This window comes from Ictidomys tridecemlineatus, chromosome 11 (genome assembly GCF_052094955.1).
Source record: "Ictidomys tridecemlineatus isolate mIctTri1 chromosome 11, mIctTri1.hap1, whole genome shotgun sequence".
Classification (NCBI taxonomy): Eukaryota; Metazoa; Chordata; class Mammalia; order Rodentia; family Sciuridae; genus Ictidomys; species Ictidomys tridecemlineatus.
The window spans coordinates 90,876,296-90,901,851 of record NC_135487.1 but is presented as its reverse complement, the minus strand read 5'-3'; the positions used below and the strand labels follow the sequence as shown (position 1 = coordinate 90,901,851).

The 25,556-nt window shown below is 38.4% G+C and overlaps 1 protein-coding gene across 11 annotated transcripts in view; it reads right to left on the bottom strand.

Moving 5' to 3' along the window:
- Ntng1 (netrin G1) overlaps window positions 1-25,556 on the bottom strand; it is a 347,490-nt gene that overhangs the window by 71,269 nt on the left and 250,665 nt on the right. For all 11 annotated transcript variants that reach the window (XM_078026844.1, XM_040289045.2, XM_040289044.2 and 8 more), the window contains exons 4-5: window positions 18,176-18,348; window positions 6,163-6,189 (exon numbers count right to left, since the gene is read on the bottom strand). In XM_078026844.1, coding sequence (XP_077882970.1) covers window positions 6,163-6,189; window positions 18,176-18,348 — 200 coding nt within the window. The remainder of the gene's footprint in view (window positions 1-6,162; window positions 6,190-18,175; window positions 18,349-25,556) is intronic.

Below are 25,556 nucleotides of genomic sequence, written 5' to 3'. Positions count from 1 at the left end.
TTTTCTTTCTTTCTTTCTTTTTTTTTTTTCCCTCTGTGCCCTCTAAAAGCTTTCTGCTCTGTAGGATGAAGAGTAGAAGTGTGTTAGAATTGCTCAGCCTGACCATCTAGTTCTGACATCATAGTGAGGCTAGCTGAAAAGCAAGCTTCAAGCAAAAAGCTAAATACATTTTATTTATATCAAGAAAGTTTTCAAGGTGGGATTGCTTTAGAATATTCAGCTGTCTTTTATCACACATAGCATTCAATAAGCATGAAGAGTAGATTGCTTTCAATTCATTTTATGGAGGACAGAATAAAATGTGACCATCTTTCCCATCAAAGGAAATATATGCTGATTTTTTTTCTAGAAAAGTCTACCATGTATTATCTAATAGTAATTTAAATAAACAAAGAGGTAAGTTCTAATATCATGGTAGGATGTGATGGGTCCTCATTTGAGATTGGACATTGAGCTGGAATTCTGCTTGGCTTCTTTCTGGATACTTTAAAAACAATTCATTTAAGCCTTAACTTCTTTAACTGTAAAATGATGAAGTTGGATGAGCTGCTCTTCATGCTTCTTAGCAATACTAATGGTTACATAGACTTCTGGTTCTAAGATGTGGCATCCTGTGAGAAATGTGGTGCCACCATGATGGATGTTAGTGAGCCTCCACTAAACATGGATCTTCCAGGGCCTTCTGAGGAGAATATCAGGCATAGATAAGATCACAGGGTCCCTTTGGATTTATACACTCACTGCTATTGTTCCTCAGGGAATCTTTAAATAACATCATTGATGCCTTGAAAAGAATCTACAGAAAACCCTGAAGTTCTTCAGGAGAAATCCCCAGAGCCTGGAGGTAATCTTGATTTTCTTCACAGTTTGCAGCCTACTCCCAGAAGCACAGCATCATTAAACTGGAAGGGAAGATGAGTTTCAAGTGATAGTGGTGGATCTATTCTTGAGATGGCACCTGGGGTTTTGTTTTGGTATAACCCCCTGTCTCAATATATAAACGGACATGTATAAGCATGTTTCATAATTTGCATAGCAAATTTCATGAACTGCTTCATGTTCTGTAATGTATCTTACACCTAAACACTTCTCTCCCACAGTATGTGGGGGGTGTTGGTTGGTAGAGGAGAGGTACATATTTTGATGTGGGAGGATCAGTTTTCCATTCACTGTCCTCAGACTCCATGTGTGTAAATTCTCCCTGTTGACAACACAGTGATGTAAGAAAACATGAACTTCTACTTTTCTCCAGGACTCTGTGACTCCTTGAAACAAAATGAATCAATTCAAGAATTAGCAGGTCTTTTAAAGTGCAGTATAGTCGAGTAGAAGCATCTAGGGGAGGGGGTCTATAAATCTGGAATCTTTTTTTTTTCTAATTTCTTCCACTTCTACTACATGTTCTATGTAGCCTTTGGAGTCAGATATCCATTCCTGGCCATATTACATTGGACAAGTTATTTGACCACTCTAAGCCTCAGATTTCACTATTTGAAAAATAAAATTCTGTAAACACGTAGCTACATCTCCCTACAATTTTGAGCCAAGTTCTGTGCCTAACTTTTCTTATGAGGGGCAGTGGATACTTTCTGCCTTGGTACTCCAAGAAGACTTCAATGGATATTCACACACTTGAAGAAACGACGATTGTGCAGGGATTTACAATTAACATGTTTGAAGTTTTATTAAAAGATGTTTTTGAAATCTTGGCAAATCTTTGTTTCAACAAGAAATTTCCTGACCCGACAAAGATAACTAGCAAAGGTAGAGATATCAGCTCACACTTAAAAAAAAAAAAAAAAGTGGCTTGAATTTCTAAAATTTGCCTGGGAAAAGGTTAATACATGAAAAAGTCACTTTGCCTAAAAAAGGCAATTATTGCCAATAAAGATTGGTAAGAACTTCTCAGTTTTTTTTTTTTTAAATGGGAGATTCTTCCCTGCTCCTTTATTGGATTTATTCGGTTTGTTCTTCAGGATTAAGGAGGCAGCTACATCCTAATGTTCATTCAATTTTAGGATAACCACAAAGGTTTTATGAGTGTGAAATGCTAGTTACACAAATATGAAATGGATCTGTGATGAAGGTACTGAGTATATGATAGAACATTCCCAAAGGCATTTCACCGGGGACCTCAGTTTTCCTTCTAGAACATCAGCAAACAATTCAAAATTAATGTAGCACACCATGCAATTTGCTATATTGCTACACTAGCCTGGTAATTTTTTTCCTCATTGTATAAAAACTAATTAGTTAAAGGGCAATTCAAATGAAACTTTTATTGGGGGGATTTAGAAGTATTAAAGCAAAGGGGAAAAGACAACAAACATACACTGAAGCTCTCTGGATAGCATGAATACGATTATTAATAACCCTTGGGTGGGGAAATGATTAACCTTGTTATTTTCTTCACGATCCAAGTTTCTACAATAAATTGGCACTGCACAAAAATATTTAGATGCTGTATGGAAAACAACTTTTACAAGGTCTCCAACTGGCATCAAATATTTTCAAGTATGAAAACATCTCTGGGCTTTCTCAACAGGCTGATGGATCCCTGCAGGTAGCACTTCCCTTGTTTAATAGTCCTGCCAATTAAATCAAATTAGAGATGAATTTTTAACTCTGTGATGAAGGCAATGCTCATTATAAGAGAAAACAGGAAAATGAGATATTTCCCTTAAGTGAATTGCTGTTTCAAATTGAATAATTTGGGGATGGCAGAGGCCAGGGAAAGGGAGCCAAACAACTTCATCAATATTCTCTGCTTTATATGCTATCATGTCAGTCATATGAAAGGAAATAATCTATAGGCAGGGTCACCAGATATTTATGTCTTTCTTTTCTTTTGTTAGTCTTCTAAGACATTTCTAATTATTTAAAAATTCCAAGTCTTTCTTGATGTGATTTTCCATTTCATGCATGGTTGACCTTTAACCTCTGACTCATCTGTCATTCGCTTTTGTAGGAAGTGATAATCACCCACACAAAGCTATTTGTTTATTAGGCCAATTCTTGATTGTCTAATTGTGCTATTTATAATATATAGTTTAACATAATTAGTAGAATCATTTGCTTTGAAGGACTAAGGGTCAGATAATGTATGCTAGAAGTCAATGATTAGTTTATCACTGTAACCCATTTATCACTTTATACCCATTACAGGTCAACTATTAATTTGGATCATTGGCATCAACACATGTTCTCGTAAATAAAATTGTGAATGTTTACTTATAAGTATACTTTATTAAAAAAAAAAGCAAAACCTGAATGAATTGGTACCACATCAGGTAAGGTGAAACAAAATATTGATGAGAAGGCTCCTGGGCTGCCGATCTATTTTGGGGTTCATTAATTGCTCACAATATCATCAGTATTTTTTCATCCATGGTCAAAGCACATCAAAAGGAGTGAGTTTTAAATCAACTACCCTTGGGATGTTTGGGAAACCTATTTCCTAACAGATAGACAACAGCAGTACAAATGACCTTAATGGGAAATTTGTTTCAAAAGTATTTTTAGCAGATGATCGGAAAGGATGACTGCTCTGTCCATGTATGCCTTAATACAGGCATTGAGAATTTGAGATCTATACTGAAATCTATCTGGACTCCCAAAACTTTAGTCATTGTGTATATAGCATATGTATGTAAACTTCTGGTTACACACATCAATAATTTACATCAATAATATACATCATTTCTTTTCCTTGAGATACACTTTGATGATCAGAGTCTCATGGGTGTTATATTTGTTGTAATGGTATCTTCCTTCATAGTTTGTAGAATGATGTTCATTGATTTCTTCTTTGGGGTAGGGGAAAAAGCCCTGGCAAACACCCAAACTTAGATAAAAATCCAAGCAGCTTCCTCTTCTCCAACTTGTCCCTTGGAAACTCCCTTGCCATACCCTCTAGAACAGGTACCGAATTGTCTACAAGGGAATTCTTGCCCCTTGGAGAGAAAAGAAATACCCCATGCACACGGCAAGCACCTTATAAGCCCACAAAGAAGGAACTTGCGAATGCCATTAAAGTAACCTAGAAGATACGATCATGTTTGATGGTTTTATCATAAAAATCTCTGTACCTTAAAAGCCAGGCAACAGGCAAGCTAATCATGTGTGATGTTGGGTGACCCCTGGGAGCTCTTACATCCTGCTGGCTGGAAACCTGAGAAAACACCCATTGCATTCCAAGCTGAGAAGCCCTAGGTGTACTGAAGGCAGAGTACAAATTGTCACTTTGAGAAAAATGGTTTTTGTCGCAGGTATTATGAGCTAAATTTTCCTAGTTTCCTGATAGTAAAGATTAATACCTTTTCCAAAGGCACAACAAAGCATCCTTTCAGGTCACCACTGATTTCAAAATAAAGGAAAACAATACTGGAATTTCCCAATTCAGTATGTAAAAGGTCAACATCTGCTGATGCTCAGAGATGGGGGATGTGGTGAAAGCTGCCGAATGAGATGTTGAGTGAGCAGTACAGTCAGAGGGTCCATGCAACACGCAACTGGCACTCTGAACAGAACACAACCAGCGCCAGAGAACTACTTTTCCATCCATCCATTTCTGAAACTTTTACAGGCCAGGTCACAAAAGCAGCCTCAGTGATTTGTTTGAACTTGGTTCTGTTTGGTTCCCTTTTTCTCTGAAACACATATGCAAATACAATTGTCAAGGCCTGAAAGGAGCACACTGTGGGGCACCTGTGCAGTTAGGCAAATGCCCTGGGAGGTGGGTACTCTGGCAGAAAATTTAGACTATTAAAGCTGTAGGCTCTCATTTGCCAGGTTGCAGCACTGATACTATTTTGGTTAAGATCACAAAGAGATGCTGTATTATTAGCCTGTGAACAATAAATGGATGTGAATGCTACCGCTATTTACAAAGCCACTGATTTTCATGCCATTTAACATGTCTAGTGCTGACAAATCAGTGTCTGGGCCTATTCACAAGCTTAAGTAAACAAGGTTGGTTTATAAATTGGAGAACCTGACTGTGCATTTTCAAGAGGGAAGTTGTTTTGTCCAAATTATCAGAGTATTGCCTTTTTGTGTGTTAGATATGGCAATGCTTCCACTGGGATCACCATGCCTAGTACAATTCTTATGACACAAGCCTTTGAAGGGTGACACCACAGCGAAAATTCTTTTATAGTGCAAAACTGAGGATCCCTCAGTACTTTATTTCTAATTGATATTCAGTCGCTTTTCCCAAGGTTTTAGTCATTGGAAATGCAGGGTGTAATATATAAAAGTATGTGAAATTCTGCTCATACTCAGAGAGAGGCTCGGTGTTAGAGTATCATTGCTTTATGTGCAAAGAGGGAGCTGCAGTCTGGGACTCTCACGGAAGTCAGAGAATGTTATTTTCAGTGACGCTGGAAAAGTGTTACACAGAGGGTTGAAGAGAGATTCCTCTTCAGTTGCTTAGATTTTTACAGAAAAGACTTCTTGCTAGAGTTTCTGGTCCGCTGACTCCTAAATTCTGAATATATTTTGCATACCCCTTCTGTATCAAATATAAACCTAAGTACTCAAAACATGTGGATCACGGTATTTTAGGAGGAAGAAATGGACATACTGATTATCTTTTTTTCCTTCATTCCTCCAGATAGACTAATGCTGAATCTGCCTCTTTCAGGCCTTCACAAAACCTCAAGTTTAATGCATTAACAAAATTCCCTCCTCTTCTTTTCATGCCCCCTCATTTTTGGTTCTAATGAATATGCTCAAGGCATTCATTGGTATTCATTCTCTGCTTCTCTAAATTATGTTAGAAATCCATATCCAGTCATAAAAGAAGAGTTCAATTTGTTTGTTGACTACTATGTATAGGTAAATAGGAGTGTTTCCATTTTTGCCAAATGAACTACAGTTTCCAAGTTATTGCACCTCTGTACAGGTGGCCATCATTGATCAAAAGTATTCTGGAAAGCTTTGGCTCTGACATGTCCACAGGAGAGTTGTGCATAAATAACTGTTCTGTGTTCTCACCATATCTGTGCAGAAAACCGACACAAAAATGCAATTCACAAGGAAAATGCTCTACTGTATCAGAAATGGACACTGGGAAAATAGATCTGAAGAGCTGAACAACAAAGCAAAGCTAGCCTAGACTTGGTTTGGTGATTTTTTTTTTTTTTTTTTTTTTTTACTTACTACCAATACTGGAAATACTGGGAATACCTGCAGAGAAAGAAAACAGTAAAGAAAAACTGTTAGCTATTTCTTAGTACATGACATCTTTAACTTAATATATAAAGTTAAGAAACTTGATACGTGATAACATTCAGACCATTAAGTTTAGCACAGAAAAACAATTAAACCAATTTGTTTTTATTTTTGAGCTCCTGGGCTGATCAGAATTGGAAAATTAATGTTCAACTTCAATAGCTGGTGTAAGGAAGCCTCATGGTGGCATGTATTTTGTGTTTGCCTTTAAGGTTCATGGATATTTGTCTGTTGTTCAAAATAGGTACTGAGCTAGGTTTATGTTCTGGGAACAGCATACCAAATATCCACTGTGTGGACCTGTGCAAATATATCCACATATGCAATAGATCTTTTTAAATGTGTTATGAGATGCATGTGCTAGCTGTTGAAAATCATTTGGCACTTTTTTGATTAATTTCACATAACCATCATTTTTATTCATTCTTTACTTGTCAGATATGTGGATTAAACCCTATAATAGAAACTTAATTGAGCAGAATAATTCAAGAATACATTAGGTAGTTCATATTGATCATGGACCTCATTGATTTTCCACCTTTCAGTTTAATTCACAAGTTGTGCTAAGGTAGTGGAGCCATTTCAGAATGTGGCCTAACTTGGGATGTACATAGACATGAATTTAGTTTGTATCCATGTTAAAACTTCTAACCAAGCAATACATATCACTGTGGTCAAGAGTAGAGGCTCAGGAGTCAGGCAGTTTAAAGCATGGCTCTGACCCTAAATTTTCACCAACTGAGTGACCTTGGGGCAAGTTGCTTATGCCTTCAATTACATTGGCTTAGTCTCCTAACTCTCTGGGTTGTTGTAACAATCATATAAATAGATAGATGGAAAGTCCCCAGATATTGTTGCACAAGTTGTATGTGTTGTATCTATCCTTGCAATGATGATTGTTATTGCTATGGTTGGTTCACCGAGCAACACTCTTATGAATATTGCTAGTTAAAAGACAGAGACATCCATGCTCACCACTAAATCTGGGTGGTGATGGGGGTGAGAACATGAGTTTGGAATCACAGACCTGTGGGACAGTCCTGCTTTGCTACTCATGAGTTGGCAAGTTCCCTAGCTTCTGCTTCCTCATCAGAAAAGGGACTAATACTAAAACTCTCTGAGGCTGCTGTGAGGATTGAACAAGATAATCCATAAACATGTCTGACACATGGTACATAGCCAATAAATGATAGCTGTTAATAAGCTGTTCAACTTATTCTTCACATCATTAACTGTAGTAACAGGTGTTAACTGTAAGAATCATTATGCTTCCATTTTAGTACTTCTCTTTGAACAACTGCCCTCCAATTTTAACTAATCATTGTACCCTGCTCAGAAATTTCTAGGTTGGCATTATTTTTTAAAACTACGAGATATTTTCTTATGTCTGATAAGAAAGGAGAAAGTGAGGAGTAAAGGCTTCCTAGGTTTTATTTACTTTTTTTAACCCTGAAAGGAATGAAATCTTACTTTCATTTATTAGATACATTAAAAACCTCTTGATTTTAAATACTCAAGAGTTTATAGTGTTTCAGCTTAATTACTGATCTCTGATCAACCAAAACTGGAAAACTAAGTTTCCATTTCCATATTTTAACTCTATTCTATGAACTGAATTTCAAGCTGAATGTAATTTCTGTGAAGAATGGCTGGCTTCCTGACTCTGCACTTCAGAAGACTGTCTTTGCTGCAGTGTGACATTGACTTGGGACTGAATCTTTCTTTCCTTTTTCCTTTGCAAATTCCCCATTGGGTTAGGTATGATAGCAGCATCATAATTTTAGAATCAATTGCAGAAGCTCCAAATTTCCTCCATGATTGAACATCCTGCTCCATTGCAAGGAAACTGCTTGCCTGTTGTAATCCATCAAAGAGAATGGAAGTTAAGATGGCCAAAGAGACTTCATATGTTTTCAAACTACATGGAGTCCGAAGTTCTTGGGGTGTTTGGCAAGACACAATGGAAGCAAATTTGCCAGATTGTTTTATGCAGTACTTGCTACAGTTGAAAACTTCAGAAAGACATAGAAATGTTTCCATTCCCTTGGGGATACCACTGCAGGAAAGTCATGTTCATTCCAAGAATATACGCCACGCCAGACAAGGCCATTCTGAGAGCCTATTTTCCTCGTGAAGATGTTATTGCCTAGCATTGGATGCTTAAAATTCAGGTTCTTCTTCATTTTGTGGTTTACAATTTTTTTGAGAGATTGCCAGATGACTCACTTTCTATTCCACTGCAGTAAAATGGGAATGGCTTAGAAAAGATTTTTAAACTGCTCATTTGAATAAAGATTTTTGAAGTTGAAAATATCTGAACACCAACGGTGTCCATTAGTATAGTTTCAGATGCTATTTTTTCCCCTAATGGTTCTTATTTTACAATGTCCAAATAATAACCTTGTTTTTAGTTACCTGCAGACACCTAAAGAATTTCATAAACCTCTCACATCTATTAAAAAGGCTACAAGTTAGCCATGAGAGATCCTTCAAACACTCTAGAATATAAGATAGGAAAGCCTGGAAATGAATTTCAGCAATTCATTTCATGAAAGGTGGGTGTCTTTAGGGCCTGTGAGGCATGAATCAATGAATTCGATTGCATCTTACAACAGCAACTGTGACCATAAGCAACACAAGTGAGTCAGATTATGTTCAGGAAAATTGTCTAGGCACATGTTGACAGTTTAAAACATTCCCTGTGATGTGACATCTATTATGTAAAGAATATGTTTACATTTAAAACTGGACTCAAAAGTTATTTCTTCCCTTTCTTTTTCATATCCCTGATGTGAGGTAGCTGCTCTCTCCTTTGTGATCTCACAGCCCTTGGTACAGGTCTCCATGATCAATGTATCAATTTATTTGTGATTGTTTTTGTTTTTGCCTGAGAGCACCAAGGGGACCTCACCCCAATCCTTATCATTTCTTTGTCTCTATATCTTCCCAGGATGATGCCTGATACCTAAGAACTTCACAATGTGTATTTACAAAAATTTATTATGTGTTTCCATGAAGGTTCCTATCATTGTGAAAACATCATTTTTGATCATAGTATAACTTTTTAAAATATTTTTTAGTTGCAGAAAGACACAATGCCTTTATATATTTATCTTTATGTGGTGCTGAGGATTGAACCCAGGGCCTCACACATGCTAGGTGAGTGCTCTACCACTGGAGCCACATCCCCAGCCCCCATAGCATGATTTTGTCTCCTATAAAGTGTTTCACTGAAATTGAGTTCAGGCTTAAGGAACTTTTTTGTTGTTTTTGCATTCATAAGGCTCTTCTGATAGCAAGAGTTGTGTGTAGATTTCTTTTCACTGCTTTGTATTTCATGAAACTCAGAGGCTTGAGCACAAATGGGTCCTCATCTGGGGAAACTGTCCAACACTTAATGTTTGGCTCATTTTCTTTCTATTCCTTTTCTCAGATCTTTCTTTTTAACTCTCATTTTGATGCTCTTATTTCTATCTTTCTATTTCCCTGAGCCATCCAGAGGGAATACAGATTTTTGTGGGGCCTTGAAGGGCATACGAATTTGAGAGCTCTCCTTAAGACAAAGGACATATTATTAAAATATAAATTTAGACATGAAGCTGAACTTTTTTATTTGGAAAGAATCAAGTGAGGAACCTGAAGCTTGATTTTATTAGGGAAAGTCCATCTCTGAAACAACCTCAAAACTACTTAAGACGAGTAGCTGATAGGAAGGTAAAAAAGGAGGGAAGGAAGACAAAGACAAGAAAGGTTAATTCTCAAGAGTGATAAAAAAAATTTTGAGAACTGAAAGGAACTGAAGAAGTCATCTAATTCAGTCCTTCTGTTTTACACAAGAGGCATAAGGAGGTGCAAGTGCCTCCTCCAAGTTGTCCCTTCATATTGAACACTGAGGTATGTCATTTCTGGTGTCTGAGACATTGCTAAACTTGCACTGAGGAAAGGAAGCATAGACATGCATGAGCTTCAGTGAAAGTTTCTGTGACACACAGTATATGATCTTAGTACTAATACATCTTCTAGAATAGAAATATCACATCAGTGGACAAATACGTACAACTCACAGGGCCACTATGCTACCACCTTCAGAAGAATAAGGAGAGACTTGTCTGGTAGGTATTTGCAGTCCTTCCCCCCTCAGTGAGCCCCTTCTACACTCACATTTATTTTAATGATTTGTTTTAAAGGAATTTATGTTGCAAGAAGAACCTTGTAGAATTATATAATATGATATTTTCTGGTTCTTATTCTTTAAAAAAAATGACTGCCCCTCCCCCACCAAGCAATAACTGAAGGGTGGGTACATAATTAAGATGCTCATTAGTATATTTTCAGATGCTGTTTTTTTTTCCCCCAATGGTTCTTACTTTATAGTGTCCAAATATGGAAGTCAACATGATGGAGATCTCAAAAATAAATACCCCGATCTGCAGAAGCAGATTAATGCAGTGCTGAAAGCTATAACTCCTTTTGAGAGTCAATGGAAGGTTCAGCAGCTTTTCATCAAGAAGGAAGCAGAAGGGATAAGGATTCAGCATGCTTCAAACTGAAAGGAAAAATTACTACTGTTGTGATAGATGGTTTAACACAACCCATCAAGCAGGTGACTAGATCTTGCAAGGCAGACTGTAACCATCGGGAGCTCTAACTCCAAAAAGGCTAGTTGAAGAAGAAGTAGGTAATGAGTAAGAAAACATTCTGCAGATTCATTTATATTCTAGAGGAATTACTTCCAATGCCCTTCCAGCCTGAATCTCCCATCCAAACAACTGTTGATGGGAGGTGTGGTGAATTGTCTCCCAGGAACTTGAAAGTGAGGGAAATAAGATTGCTTCACAAAATTTTGCTGCAAAATTATCATCTAAGGGCTGGGGATGTGACTCAAGTGGTAGCGCGCTTGCCTGGCATGCGTGCGGCCCGGGTTCGATCCTCAGCACCACATACCAACAAGAATGTTGTGTCCGCCGAGAACTAGAAAATAAATATTGAAAATTCTCTCTCTCTCTCTCTCTCTCTCTCTCTCTCTCTCTCTCTCTCTCTCTCTCTCCCCTCTCTCAAAAAAAATTATCATCTAAATGATCCAAGCAGGGAGAATTCACATTACCTATGGCCATACAAGGGCTATGAGACTCGATTGCACCTGGCAGACTTGACAGAGGTGACATTAACCTGACTTACTGTATTAACATATCTGGAGAATGGAATAATGAGCTCATCAGAAGGGGAAAGCCTAAAAATGGAGCATCTGAGATGTATAGTGGCAGTACTGTCCTAGCACTGTTTCAGAGAGAGGGAGTGATAAACTGCAAACCTGCAGGTCTTAGGAGTTGTGTTGACATTAGGAAGGGCTGACCCTGTGGTAGGGAGGATATGTCGGGTGTTTCAGCTTGATGTTATTAACATGAAAACGTTTAAGCCTGATCCTGTGCTCACCAAGCAACCTTCTGATTATTTTCTGACTCGGCACCTAGACTTTATTACAGAAAAGAGAATACACTGGTCATAAGGACTTGAATATTCTGAACACCATAACAGTTATTTCATATTGTGGATGAATAAATAGGCATTTAGCCACAATTTATCTCCCCATATAATTGTCTCCAAGGAGAGAATTTGCTGATCATATGCTAGATCTCATGAACCATAATGACCATAGCAACCAACTTCATTTTATTCTTACTATGTCCCTGGCATTGTCTAAATCCCTTATAAGTATTAAATCATTTAATTTTATGACAATCCTGTGAAGTCAATAATTATTTGATATTAAAGATGGTGGGAATACAAATACATAAAAGGCTAAAAAATTGCTTGCAATCATCCCAGTCAATTGAGAAGATGACTAAAATTTAACCTAAGTCTTCAGGTTCCAGATTTTGGCCCATAAACAACACTCAATAACTGTCATTCAGTTTATTGCAGTTTCTTACCTCTAGTCTTCAAATTAAAAAAATATTAAAAGAGAAAGTTGGTTGTTTTCTTTTCTCCCCCCATATATATCTGTAGCACAATATAATGTGATCTGAACTAATTTGGTACAAAGTGGACTGGAACTGATTTAGGTTATTATTTATAGACTTCCCTTATCCCACTTGGTAAGAATATTCCTATGTTTGCTACAGAAATATTAAGATGTTTGATTAAGTGGGGCTGCCTGATATTCTGCTGTGGGTATTGCTATAATACATGTGCACTGTATTCTTGCTCTCAAATCCTAAAAACGTTACATTCTAAATCATATCTAGTCCCATGAGTTTCAGATAAGGGACTACAGACTAGGGGCTATGCATGAGTAATTTGGTATTCTGGCTTTATATATGGGTTAACAAACTTGGTTCATATACATCAGGCTCTATGATAAAGACTCTTCTTAGTATGCTGAATGAATTAGGGTTTTGAGCCTGAAAGACTGGTGGTGAGAGCCTGCTAGTGGTTAGGTCACATAGGCAGTGAATGCATTTAGCAAGGCCTAGAGAAACAAGCCAGCCAGTGTGCTGTCCATATATGTCTGGACGGGCCCTGAGGATCAGTGAGACTCTGTCCTATTGGATTTCCTGTAAGCTCTCAGATGGTCTCTCCCTGTTGGAGATGGAAGGTTCTTGTGACAGAGCTGCTGAGCTGCGAAGGCCATATCCTCCAGAAGACACAGGAGATTGATGGGAAACCAATAAACCCAGGAGCATATTATAGGGTTATTAGGAGTACTTGTTCATTCACCAGAGTAACTTTTCCACAAACATTTATAAAGACCAAGAAAAAACACAGCCCTGCTTTTAAATTGCTAATATTTTAGCTCTTGAAGTCAGACAGATCTGAGTTTGAAGTTTGCTCTGTCATTCATTAGCTGTGAGACCTTAAGGCAGCTTACTTAACCTTTCTGTGCTTTGGCTTCCTTATCATTAAAATTGAAGTAATAATAGTACACATCTAATAGGGATGTTGTAGGATTTGAGGCAATAAAACACATAAAACACTTCATAAAGTTCAAAAGCCAATGATAAATATAATAAAGAGTAATTATCATTATCCTTATTATCATTTTTTGCTAGACATAGTTTTGTAAGTCTATATATATTTGTAAGTCTATATATATCAAAAATCTAAAGAAAGAGAAGAGTAACTGATTTTGCATGAGAGAGGTTAGGTAGCCTTCAATGAGGAGCTGGCAGTGAAGAGAAGTGTTGAAAAATGAGCAGGATTTCAATAAAAAGTGAAGAGAAAGGAGCTTTGAGGGTAAGGAATGAATTTAGTATAGAGCATGTTGACTTTGAGATCTTTACAGACGGCTGGCAAAATTGGTCTGGACTCACTAAAAAGGTTGAAAGTAGATTTGGTTGTTTACTACTAAACCAATAATACTGAGAAGTAAGACCACAGGAATAGAATGAAATGCCACAGTAAAAAATCTGTAGACTGGGAAGAGGTGAGAAGCAGGAGCATTTAAAGAGGAACAGAGGAAAGCCTTCAAAGGCAGAGAAACACCATGTACAGATCTAGAAAGCAAGCAGGTTTGGAGAAGACTGGCTTATTTAACCAGATATCAAAATGGAGCCTGAACTCCAATAGAGGACAGAGAAAAATCACTCAAATTTAATCTGAAGGCCAATGTGGACCAATGTGCAGTCTTCGGGGTCAAGACACACCTGGATTCCAATTGCCCCTTTCACGCTTACTATCTGTCCAAATCTTAAACAAGATACTTTCCCTGGTAATCATATGTTTCCACGTCTGTAAAATGAAAATTCTAGGATCTTTGTCATAAGACTGTTGTGAGCTTAAAATGGACTAATGCTTGTGAAGCATTTAGGAAATTGTCTGGATAATGACACACCCGTTTGTTCACCTGGGAAAATAGAAATCAGTCACTGCAAATTTAATAGTAGGGAAAATAATAGAAAAATCATCAAATTACTTTCCATCACTCAGAGGAGACCTAGATATTGTATAACAATTCAAGTTGGATTTCTGAACAAACAAATAACGTCAATGTCAGACCAATTTAATTTTCTTTCTTTGAAGAATATTAGACTGTGTAGGTAACAGAAAACTAAGAGAGTGAATACAACTGAATGAGCTGAGCTTTTTGTCTGTCTCCGTGACATTTCTATGACAGGGCTGAAAGAAATTGTTTGGACCAGCCTGTCCCCAAAAGAGTGTTTTATAGAAAGTCATTAAGTGTTCCATGAAGCAAATAAGTTTGGGAAGTAGTGGGTAGAACAGGTTACTTTACTGTAGGACTTCTCAAATGTATTTAATAAGGAAATGTGACTGTGCAAGCGTTAGGATAGAGCACAGCACTTTCTAAACCTTATTTGGACATAGAATTCTTTTAAGGATTGTAGAACACCGTTTGAGAAGCAGAGGTGTAAATATTACAATGGAGCTATGATTTCTACAGGGAGATTATTAAGTTTTAAGAATTTACATGTAGACAAATATCCTGTGTTATTCCACAGGGATAAGAGTTTAAACATTGCAATTTAATGCTTCTCTCTATGAGCTAAACAATGGGAATCATGAGAATCATGATTAAGCATGGAATTGGATAGAGGTGCTATCTGTTTGGAAGATGGCAATGGAATTCAGAGGACTTTCAAAATAGAATTGAATATGGAATGAAGATCAATAGAGAAAGATGTCTTTTCTACAAAACATTAAGTTATGTAGAAAAATAAGAAAAAGATTTTTATATACACATATATATCTTTTAAATAACAAGAAAACACACTAGGTGTTGAATAGAAGCACAAAGAATAAAAATAGCACCACAAAAATTATTACTCTGCATTGGTCAAGTTTATCATCCCTCTGGTGTGTCCAACTGGGAAGGCGTTATTCTAGACTGTCGATGGTCCCCAGGTTCTTCCTCATCACTATATGCTCTGTGTTGCTATGGGATGCAGGACCTCCAAAGCCCAGAGACTCTAAGCAAGGTACCAATCTGGGATGTCCCTGAGTGGTGATGTAAGTGTCTTTGGAAGGAGATCTTGTAATTCCCTGCTTTAATAAAAGCATCCTACTTCTCTTGCTAAAACCCGTGGCAGTGGGCAGCACCTGACCTTCCTATCCAAAAGTTCCCCGGCTGCTTGAGATTCTGCTAAAATTTTGAGATTCTCCAGCATGAGAGGCATTTCTAGGCTACTGAGAGGAAGGAAAGGGCCTGATGTTGCAGTCCCTCTTTTCTCATTTCTTAGATTTGAAGTTTGGTATTAGGATATGACATATCCTAAGTGTCTTTCTAAGATAACTGACTCATTATGTATCAAGTAGAGCCATGTGAAAGTGGGTATGTGTGTGTGTGTGTGTGTGTGTGTGTGTGTGCGCACATGCATGCATGTGTGTAAGCAAAAGGCAATGTGAATGAAAAGAGAATCAAAAAGGTTCAGGAAGTCCTGTGCTTAGTGCTTGGTTTGAAGTACCATACTAATTGCAGAACTTCCAGGACAGACATGAAAGGGACATGAAAACATTATCACATGAAAAAGGAGTGAATGATGCATGATGGTTAACCAGAGAAGAAATAAACCAGAGTCAAGATAGCTCTTTAACTACTTAAGATGGGAACTCAGAGACACTAAACATTGATGTTAAGAAAAGACTTTTGTAACAATTAAAAAACTGTCCAGCAATGGGCAAGACTGCCTTATGAAAAATATCCTAAAAATAAAGTATTTTTGAACACTTACTTTGTGACAGGTGTTATGCTAAACATATTGCATGCATTAGCTTATTCAATCCTCTCAAAATCCCTGTGAGGTAAGAACTTTTATTATCCTCACATTATGGAAGGGAAACGGGGTGTGGGAGAGGGTGGCTTATACTTTTTCAAGGTCACACAGCTAGTAAATGGAGGAATGGGATTTGATTCTAGAACATGTGTACCAAACTCCTAAATTTCTGACTGCCATGCCTGTGTATTTTAAACACTGTCTGATGTCAAGAGATTTCTTCCTTGCAGGACTAGACCATTTCAGATACTCTCTAAAATTGTTCATCAAATCTCTGCCATATTGGTGACTGAAATGATGAACTGAACCCTCCTGGCCACTGGGTCTGTCACTTTCCGATTTTAAGAGAGATGTAGAAAAGTTCAGAAGTCAAGAGAAGTCCAATAAAAACTAGGGGATGAATGGACAATTTGCCCTACAAGGCTAATCAAAGGAGGTTGCATTCCTTTGGCCAGGGACTGACTTGATAATCTTCACGATGCAAAGGGTCAGGTTTTATGTAAGTCATTTCCATGGAGTATATGATAAGACATCCATTTCTGTGAGACAGCTTGGCTGAAATGAGAAGGTCTTCCCAGTGAAAACGTCTTGAAATAAACAAGTCTTTGAAGCACAGTTATGGGTATAAGGTCTTGTTAGGATAGAAGCTCAGGCTTTCAATAGCAGTTGACCCCTGCTGCTTCTCTGGTGGCCTTGGCAAGTCAACCTGCCCCGAGGATGAGCCAGGGTGCTAGCAAGTATTTTTGAACTTCGTCCTCTTTCATCTGTCCCACTAAAGAATTCAGTAGACCCTGAAAATGAAATCTGAGCCATTTTTCTTTTGCGAAAGCTTTCAACTAAATTTGACGACGGTTGGTGAGAGAGGTTCTCAGGTAGCCAGCCACAGGGTATTGCAATAAATAACCTTGTGAGACACCTTCCAAGTTTTCAGTCTCTGGCTCTCAACAGTTGAGTCTCCATTAATAAACTCGCCTTGAAAAAATCAACATTTCCGCTCAACAGAGCTTTAATGTATTAATTTTAGGAGCAAGAAGTCAGATTTTTTTTCTTCAGTGTAGAAAGAAACTGAACATCCTTGCAAAGAGATTTTTTTTAACCTTTTGAGGGATTTCTTTTTTCAGCTTCATAGAAAGTTTATCATAATTTCATGCCCCCACACTTCATGGCTTGTTACTTGGTCCATTACTCTTACACTTAACTTGATAAGGTCCTGGTTCTTGTGATATTAGTTTTTAGGTTTGGCTTCTCACAGCTGCAGCTTTGAAGTGCCTGATAACATTTTTAGCCTTGCACAGAGCCAGTGGCTTTTTAGGTTCCCATTCTCCTGTGCTCATTGTCCTGCTGTTCTCTTTACTTCTCACTGCATGGGTATATACTAACCTCGCCCTTTCTCTGCTTTTGAAAGCAAGCTAACCTTGGGCTTTTGCAGGTGATTAATCATTCCATCCATGGAATTTGGCAAATTATTTGGGAAATAATCGCTTTTCTCCTTGAGCCTCTCAGAGTCTGATCTCCTTCGGATGGTTATTCAGGGATTTCGTATAAACATATGAGTGGCGCTGGGGCATCTCACACAGCTCCTGGGAGCACAGATAATACCTGTGCCTTTTCACACACACAAGAAAGCCCCTTGGTACCCAGAGGCCCTACAGTCATGCTTTGTATCTAGAAGCAGTCTCTCCCTATAACATCTGTGGTAGTCCCGGCTCAACTGCTGGAGCTTGGGAGAAGCCAGTTATTCCACTGAGAAGTGTTAGAATCTAGCTGAAATTAGATAGGAAAATGTTTCTGGAAAAAGCATATCTTGGGTTACCAGGGTGGGCAATGGGTTTGTAAATACCCCCCAAAATTTCTGAAAGTATTTATGGTCAGTTAGGATTGAGAGTTTTCAAGACTTTTGCTATTTCAAGGGGAAATTAACTTGGAGAAGGAGAAAAATCACCTATTGTTTGATCCACTTGGAAAATATTGTTTCTGTAATTTTTAAGAAACATTCTGATCACCTGTTAAAATCAGAAGACTGATTTTAACAGGTGATCAGAATGCTGAAACACACTAACAAAGTAGAAAATAGGGACTAAAACTTAAGCTGCATTTTGAAGAGGAGTGGGACGATGGATTAGAGGAGTAAAATCACAATTGCAAGTGGAAATTGAGAGGAACTATCAGCTCATCATGCACAGAACATTGGATTAGAGAGCAAAGCTACTCACAGGTATTTGCAGTGCCTTTGGGGATGGGGAGATACGAGCCTGGACTCCAAGGTCGGCCCTGATAATTCTTCTTGCATTTCCCACAGTCTGGACCTGTAGTGTTGTGCTCACATTCACATGTCAGTTTGCTGTTGTCATACACACACACAGTGGCATGGAGATTACACTTGCACCTAGGCAGAGAGAGACAAAGAGTTCACTGTCAGTCAGGTTGGTCTCAGTGGTCTAGCTCCTAGGGTTGTGGCTCTCAGAACGTACAGTGCTTTACTGCTGCACAGAGTTCAGTAAATGTTGATTTACAGGCCCAGCCCTCAGCATCTTCAACAAGTGCCTTTGGGGGAAGGGTACTCTTATGGTGCAGACTGTTTTTGTTTTATACTTTGAGGGTCTAATCCCAGTCAATTGGGGGAAGGCCTAAAGCTTTCACCAAGCTATGTTGGAAAACAGTTGTTCCTAACAGGTCTCCAAAACATTGCCATGAGAGAGAGGGTTATCTGTGACATTGTCAAATCTATGACAATTTTGTCTGAGTTCATCTGGTTTTAAAGAACAATATTATCTTCTCTTTTCTTCAAATCATTAGGGCAACTTTTGTTTGTATAGAATAAACCATTGAAATAATTTGCCATTTCATGACTCTATAGACCCAAAAGGTTTAATCAGATGTTTTTCATTCTGGGCTCACAATGACATTTCCTCAGATCAGAAGAGTTTTTCTACTAAGTCCTCTAACTGACCTGGGGGGAGGTGACACAGTAATCCTCAGAAACTTTCCATTCACAGCAAATAAGGTCATCACAAAGGTCTCTCAGAAACAGGCCAAATGACTCTAATAAAAGATGCTTAGAATCCTAGAAAATAAAACCCTACATGTGGCACAGGTTTGAAGTCATTAGTGAAGGCTTTGCCTTTGCTGTCTCTGAATAAAGCTGTGATATATGAGAGGCAACAATGGTATATGCAATTTCCACAAAAGATGCATTCCCATATTTGAAGTCTTTGACTATAAAACTGCAAAGGCCAACTTGATATTTGTTGAGGCAGCAGGTTATAAATTTTATCCCACGAAGCATGGGGCCTCATCCTCTGGAAAGGTGAAGCCTAAGTTGACAGAATGACCATGACCACAGGTCAGAGTAATGTATGTCAGAAGAGATGAGTCCAAACAGAGAGAGCCTGGGTACTCAGACAAAATGATTAAATACCAAGACGGGCCAGAATCAGAACTTGAAATTGAAATGGTGTGTGTGTGTGTGTGTGTGTGTGTGTGTGTGTGTGTGTGTGTATGTGTGTGTATGTGTGTGTGTGTGTGTGTGAGAGAGAGAGAGAGAGAGAGAGAGAGAGAGAGAGAGAGAGAGAGAGAGTGAATGAGCCTCCTTCTTCTAGGAATAAGAACAAAAATATAGAAATTCAAGTTTCATAATGATGAAGAAATACAGTAACATTTTCTTTATGAGCAGATGCTGTAAACCAGGAAATGTAATAGAATATTCTTTCTCAGGTAGGGAAATGAAATTCCTAAGCAACTGATACTGGTTTCTATAATGTCTGTATAGCAATGGCTGAGTTTTGCCTCTGATGAACTGTTTGAAACACTGACCTATACTTATGGTAAGGAAGAGAAGGAATGGCTAAGACTATTGCAAAGAGCTGCTGGGTTCCTGCCTATTGAGAAGTTGTAGCTCTGAAAGCAGCAGCCATCTGCTCAGATCTTTTGGGAAGACCAAGCTTCCTTAAGATCTGCTACAATTTTTAATAGTTCTAGCTACCCTCTGCCCTCTGCATACTTGTGATCTGCAATAAACGGGAAGGTTGCCACTTAAACAATGCCTATTTAACTTAGATATATAAACAGCACTTTTGAAGATTAACATTTCCACAGTTTTTTAGAAAGACAGGAGAAAAACAATTCAGTTAAATAGACAGTGTTTAATTATGAGCTGAGTCCTATAATAATCTCCTACAGACATGCAGTTACTTGTGCCACTTTGTTTATTAAAGGATCTTTCTCCTTCTCAACATTAGCACCTTTATTTATGGGTGTGTTTATGAATATGGAGGATGTTTTTAACCTAAGTGATAGAAGCACCAGCTGATACTGCCTTAGCACCCTATCTGGTGTTAAAAATTCCAAATGAGGAAATGAACAATGTGACCCCAAAGAATATGCTGGTTTCATGTGTGAAGAAGACCAAGAATGATACTAGAAATTGTCAATTGGGTTACATATCTTATAACCATTCATAGTTTCATGCCTGTAGCTACCCTCTGAGCGACAGTCAATTTCCATTCTAAAGACATGATACTAACTGAGAAAATATTATTTGAATAACAGAAGGTGAAAGGGGAATGGATACTGTTAGTATTATTTTTCTCAGATTTCTTCCAATGAGTCACCCATTCTCACCTGTCTGAAAGCTTCTGTAAGCTTATTACTCATTCAGACCACTATCCATTCAATTTATAAGCCTTCTTTCGTTCTTTATTTTTTTTGTTGGTGTTTTTTGTTTTTGAGATGATGGGGATATCTCTTTAAATTGCCTAAACTGGCTCAGATTTGTGATCCTCCTGCCTCAGCCTTTTGAGTGGATGGGATTATAGGTGTGTGTCACCATTCTCCATTTACCCTTCCTTAAAATGTTTTCTGACCACTGTAGATACCCAGAGCTTTACACTTTTGATTTTGTTAATTACTTCTGTGTGTTTGGTTTGGTTAATTGTTACGTTGTTACTTTAAGTCTCTTTGTGCTTTTGGATTATTATTATTATTATCATTATTTTGCTCATTGCACAGCTTCACCCATCTTATAGGGAGGGTATATGAAAATGTACCTTGTGCCTAGTCTTCTATAGGTCCTTCCTTAATACCTCCTCTCCCCTCTTGAGTTTCCTACCTTTGCCATCTTCATTTTCTCATCTCTATCTCACTCTGTTCAACTTACCTCAGCTCATTGTCCAGAGCACCCATGTTGACAATCCAGTGCATACTTTTTCTCTTGGTATTTGATGCCAGTGTAACTGACTCTGGACCACTTCCTTTCCCTTGGTGTTTTTTCACTAGAAACTCCAGCCCATTTCAAGGATCCCCTTCTGCCTGCCCTCTGCCCGTGTTGTTCTTTGGGTTCTGTCCCAACACTGCCAGCTCACTCTGCTTGGGCACTCTTTCCTAGGTTGTCCCTTCCTTTTCCTTTTGTGGTCCTCATTTTCCTTTGAGTTATAGACTTTTTCAAAGCAGTTTGTATCCTCCTCCTCTGCAACTCTCAAGTAAAAATATAGAATAAATTCAAGCACTGGAAAACATTTTAAAAGGTTCAGAGATTCTCTGTTTCCTGTAGGGAATAAAGAACACCCTTCTCTTATCCCCAGGTAAAGAATATCTAAATATTGCATCTGTATCTGTATCACTGGTCTCTCTCCTAGATTTCAGATTTATTGATCAAAATGCCTCCTGGAGTCAGGTGTAGTGACTCCAGCTACAGGGAAGGCTGAGTCGGGAGGATCACAAGTTTTAGGCTAAATTGGGCAACTTAGTGGGACTTTGTCTCAAAATAAAATAATAAGAGTTGGGAGTTTAGCTCAGAGGTAGAGCACTAGTACATGAAAAGCATTGGATTTAGTCCCCAGTGGAAAAACAAAAAACAAAAACAAGCCCTCTGGACAACATGAACTCTGGCTCCCCCTACCTCCTCCTCCTCTTCCTTCTCCTCCTCTTCCTCCTCCTGTGTTTTTAGTCTCAGGAAATTTTGTCTCAATAAATGGTTTCACATTCTACTCAGTTTGCCAAGAATGACTCCTCCCTCTCCCTTTAAAATACATCTGACCTGTAAATGCTCAATCTCTCCCCAAGTCCTGAGCTTTCCATTCTTAGGAAATTTGTTCTCTCAATTTCCATTGACTTGATCAGGATCATAATGGTGTGGGTCCTGGTCTATTCCAACAGCTTCTAAACAGAAGTCAGTACTCCAGTCACAGTCCTCTCTAGCCAATCTCAACACAATAATCAAAACAGTCTTTTACCCAGATGTATTTGGGTCACTCCTGCCTTAGAACTACAGTTCCATTTCCTATCATCCTAGGGGTAGAATCTATGCTCTGTGTCATGGCTCCCAAGCCCCTCCTCCAGCTTCCTGGTACAACTCCTAACTCTACATTAACTTCATTGACTAACTCTTCATTGCCTTCTAGTAATCTTATAAGCTATTTCTTTTGTCTAAACCATTCTCCTTGCCTACCCCAACCTCTTTTTTTTAAATTTGGATAACTCTTTCCATTAGATATTAACTTGGTTATCTCAGGGCCTGACTCCTAGTTGATATTTATAAAAACAACCTGCCAGGTTGGGGTTCAGTGGTAGAGTGCTTGTGTAGCATGTACAAGGAAGGCACTGGGTTTGATCCCTAGGATAGCAGAACAATAAGTAAATAAAAATAGATCTGTCTATCAACTATCTGAATACTTTCCAGCCTTCTAGGATGCTTTTCTGGTGTGCTTCCATGACACTGGGCAAAGCTATTTGTATAATGAAGCCCATGATACCTCGGCTACAGATATGGGCTGTATTTTAATTGCTGATTTTTCCATTAACCTCACTAGAGCATAAGCTTCTGGGAGGCAGCAGTCATATCTGCCTTGTTTATTGCAATATCCTTAATATATATCAAGGTGCTTGACACTTAGTAGGTGCTCAAAAAACATCTGGTGATTAAACAAATGAATAATAAACAAGTAAACTCCCTGAAAGTAGGAACTCGATTTGCATGTGCTACCATTTCTAGTATGGCAGTGGGTTGATAATAGAGAATTCATGGGCATTATACCAAGTCAAGCTCTCCAAGATGTATATTCAAAACGGCCACATGCCCTCATTATTATTTTTCATTATTAATTTCATATTATAATGGGCAAGGAGAATTCTATAACATTGGTGAGAGCTGGTAAACCCAATTTATTTTATAGTCTAGAGAATTCACCAAATGACAGAAACTGAACATAAGAGCTACTCTAAAAAAATCCCTGAAGACCCAGGAAGAGAACACAGCTCAAGAGAGAAAAATAAAGAATTTGTTTAGCACAATTATTTGGTGATGTGTGTATACTTTAGCTTTAACTCCTTATGCAAGGATGATCACCTTGGTTTAGTTGATGTTTAGGGGAGCACTGTTTGGACACTGGCTAAAACTTTAACTTTCCCAGCAGGAAGCCTGCTGACCTAGACCAGCTTTGGGTTTCTTTTTTCCTGAACTCACTGTGACAATAATGTGCTGGGACAAAACATTGTCAGTGAGAGCTGAGGCACCATGACACTGGCTGGTGTTTGGAAAGAGTTTGCTTTCATTTTCCACAGCTCAGTTTATTCTTATCACTCCTGTTCCAATCAGAAGCTAAAGTCCTTCATTGAGAGTCCTTGCCATAGTGGCTTTTCCTGCAAAGGAAAGAAATGACTCTCACAGTGCTGGGAGATTGCTCTCAATTCCTGGAGTTGTGACCTTCGGCCTTGTGATGGGTGGAGGGCAGGTTTCTTTGACAGCCCACTTGTCTCTGACAGATTCATTATCCATTTCCATGGCCATCCAATGCCCAGATCTACTGTCACCGTAGCAGGGGAGGTAAAGTACAAGTGGAGACCTAAAAGCCTGTCACTATCTGATGTTCTGGAGAGCCAAGTCTAGTCAACAGTTCTGTTGATACACAGGAACCTCACACTAAGACACTGCAGACAGCATGAACTGATTTGCATGTACCTTGAAGATCTGCTTGTGAGGAAGTGAAAAATGACTGACACTGTCAAATAAGGGCCTCACTAAGATAGATTAAAGAAAGAGTGAGCTCTATCCTGTGATGCAAACTTAATGAACACCAGTGTGTTCTTGCTTTCAAACAGGTCTGTACTTCCTGTATTTTAGTGACCAGCTGTCATGAGTCAATTTAATCTTGCTTATAAAAAGGCTCCAACATTTAGTTCTGTGCCACCTGCCAGTAGGTATGAAAAACCCATGCAGTCTGCCTGGTTTTTCTTTATAACTTAATATATCTATTCTAGGAAGCATGTTATCCGCCAGAATTTCCTGCCAGTTAGAGGTCTGTATAGTCTATTACTAATGCCTCAAATAGAGGTACTGAGACAAGAAAAAACTGGAAGGGAGGCCAGGTGTGCTGATGTGCAGGACAGGCTTGTGGCTACCTTTGCTCCAGGGAAGTCTTCACTATGGAGCGAATGAAGTTTAAGCTTCAGGGCTCTTTCAGGGCCCAGAGGAAGGCCCCAGCACTGTGTTCATCTGGCCATATTCTTTCTACAACTGGCACAGAGAAGATATTCATTATTTATTTATATTTATGGGAGACATTCCTACTGCATGGAGCACCACTCCCTCTCTCCCACCACCATGGAAAGGCCTCTTTCAGACACTACCTGGTTCTATCCCTGCTGCACCTCTAGCCTTAGGTTGGCACTAACCTATATAAATGCTTTCAGAAAAAGTGTTAGCACCAACACCGAAGCTCTGGAAATTTATTTTTTAAAAGGTGATCAATTATACAATGCCTCCTGATATTTGCACCCTTAACTTTTTTCTTTACACTGATGCATGAATTTCTGGCTCCTACCTCAACACATTGTTTGCAATGGAGATTTGCAGCAATATAACTTAGAGATTATGAGTTGCAATGCTGAAACTGGACAGTCTGAATTCAAACTCTGCCTTTGCCACTTACTGTGATGAGTAATTTTAACAAATGAACAGCCAAACAGAACTAACACTGACTGAGCACTTCCAACACCTGACCTTGTGCTAGAGCCTTCTGCATGTTCTGTACATTATTTTATACAAAGCTCACCGTGATCCCATGAGATTTATATTAATGATTACATATGGTGTGTTTGAATATTAAGGGGTTATAAAAATCCAAGAACAAGATGGAACAGTGGTTGTGACCATGGGCAATCTGCCTCCAGAGCTCTGCTCTCATCTTCACAGAGGGCAGGATGTCTTTTTAAGTATGGCTGATGCTTAGTCACTTCATCTGCTAATCAGGGACAACAAATGCCCATGTGTCAAAGAAGTGAACAAAATTATGCACATAAGCCTTTAGAACAACAGCTGACACAAAGTTCTGAATAAATGTTCTTTCAATTATTTCTTTAATTACTGCATCTAGTATACTGACTGGACTGATTCATGTTTCAGATATTAGTTAATGATAATCTATGGAGAGAAGCTTTAGAGGTTCCATAGGGATTCAAAAACAGAATAAAATACAGAATTCTAAGAACATGAAATCTGTTAAATAGATAAGAAGACAACTATAGATATCTACAGACCATAAACAGGGCAATACTTTCTATAACTAATCATGACAATATTGGGAAGGGGTAATAACACTT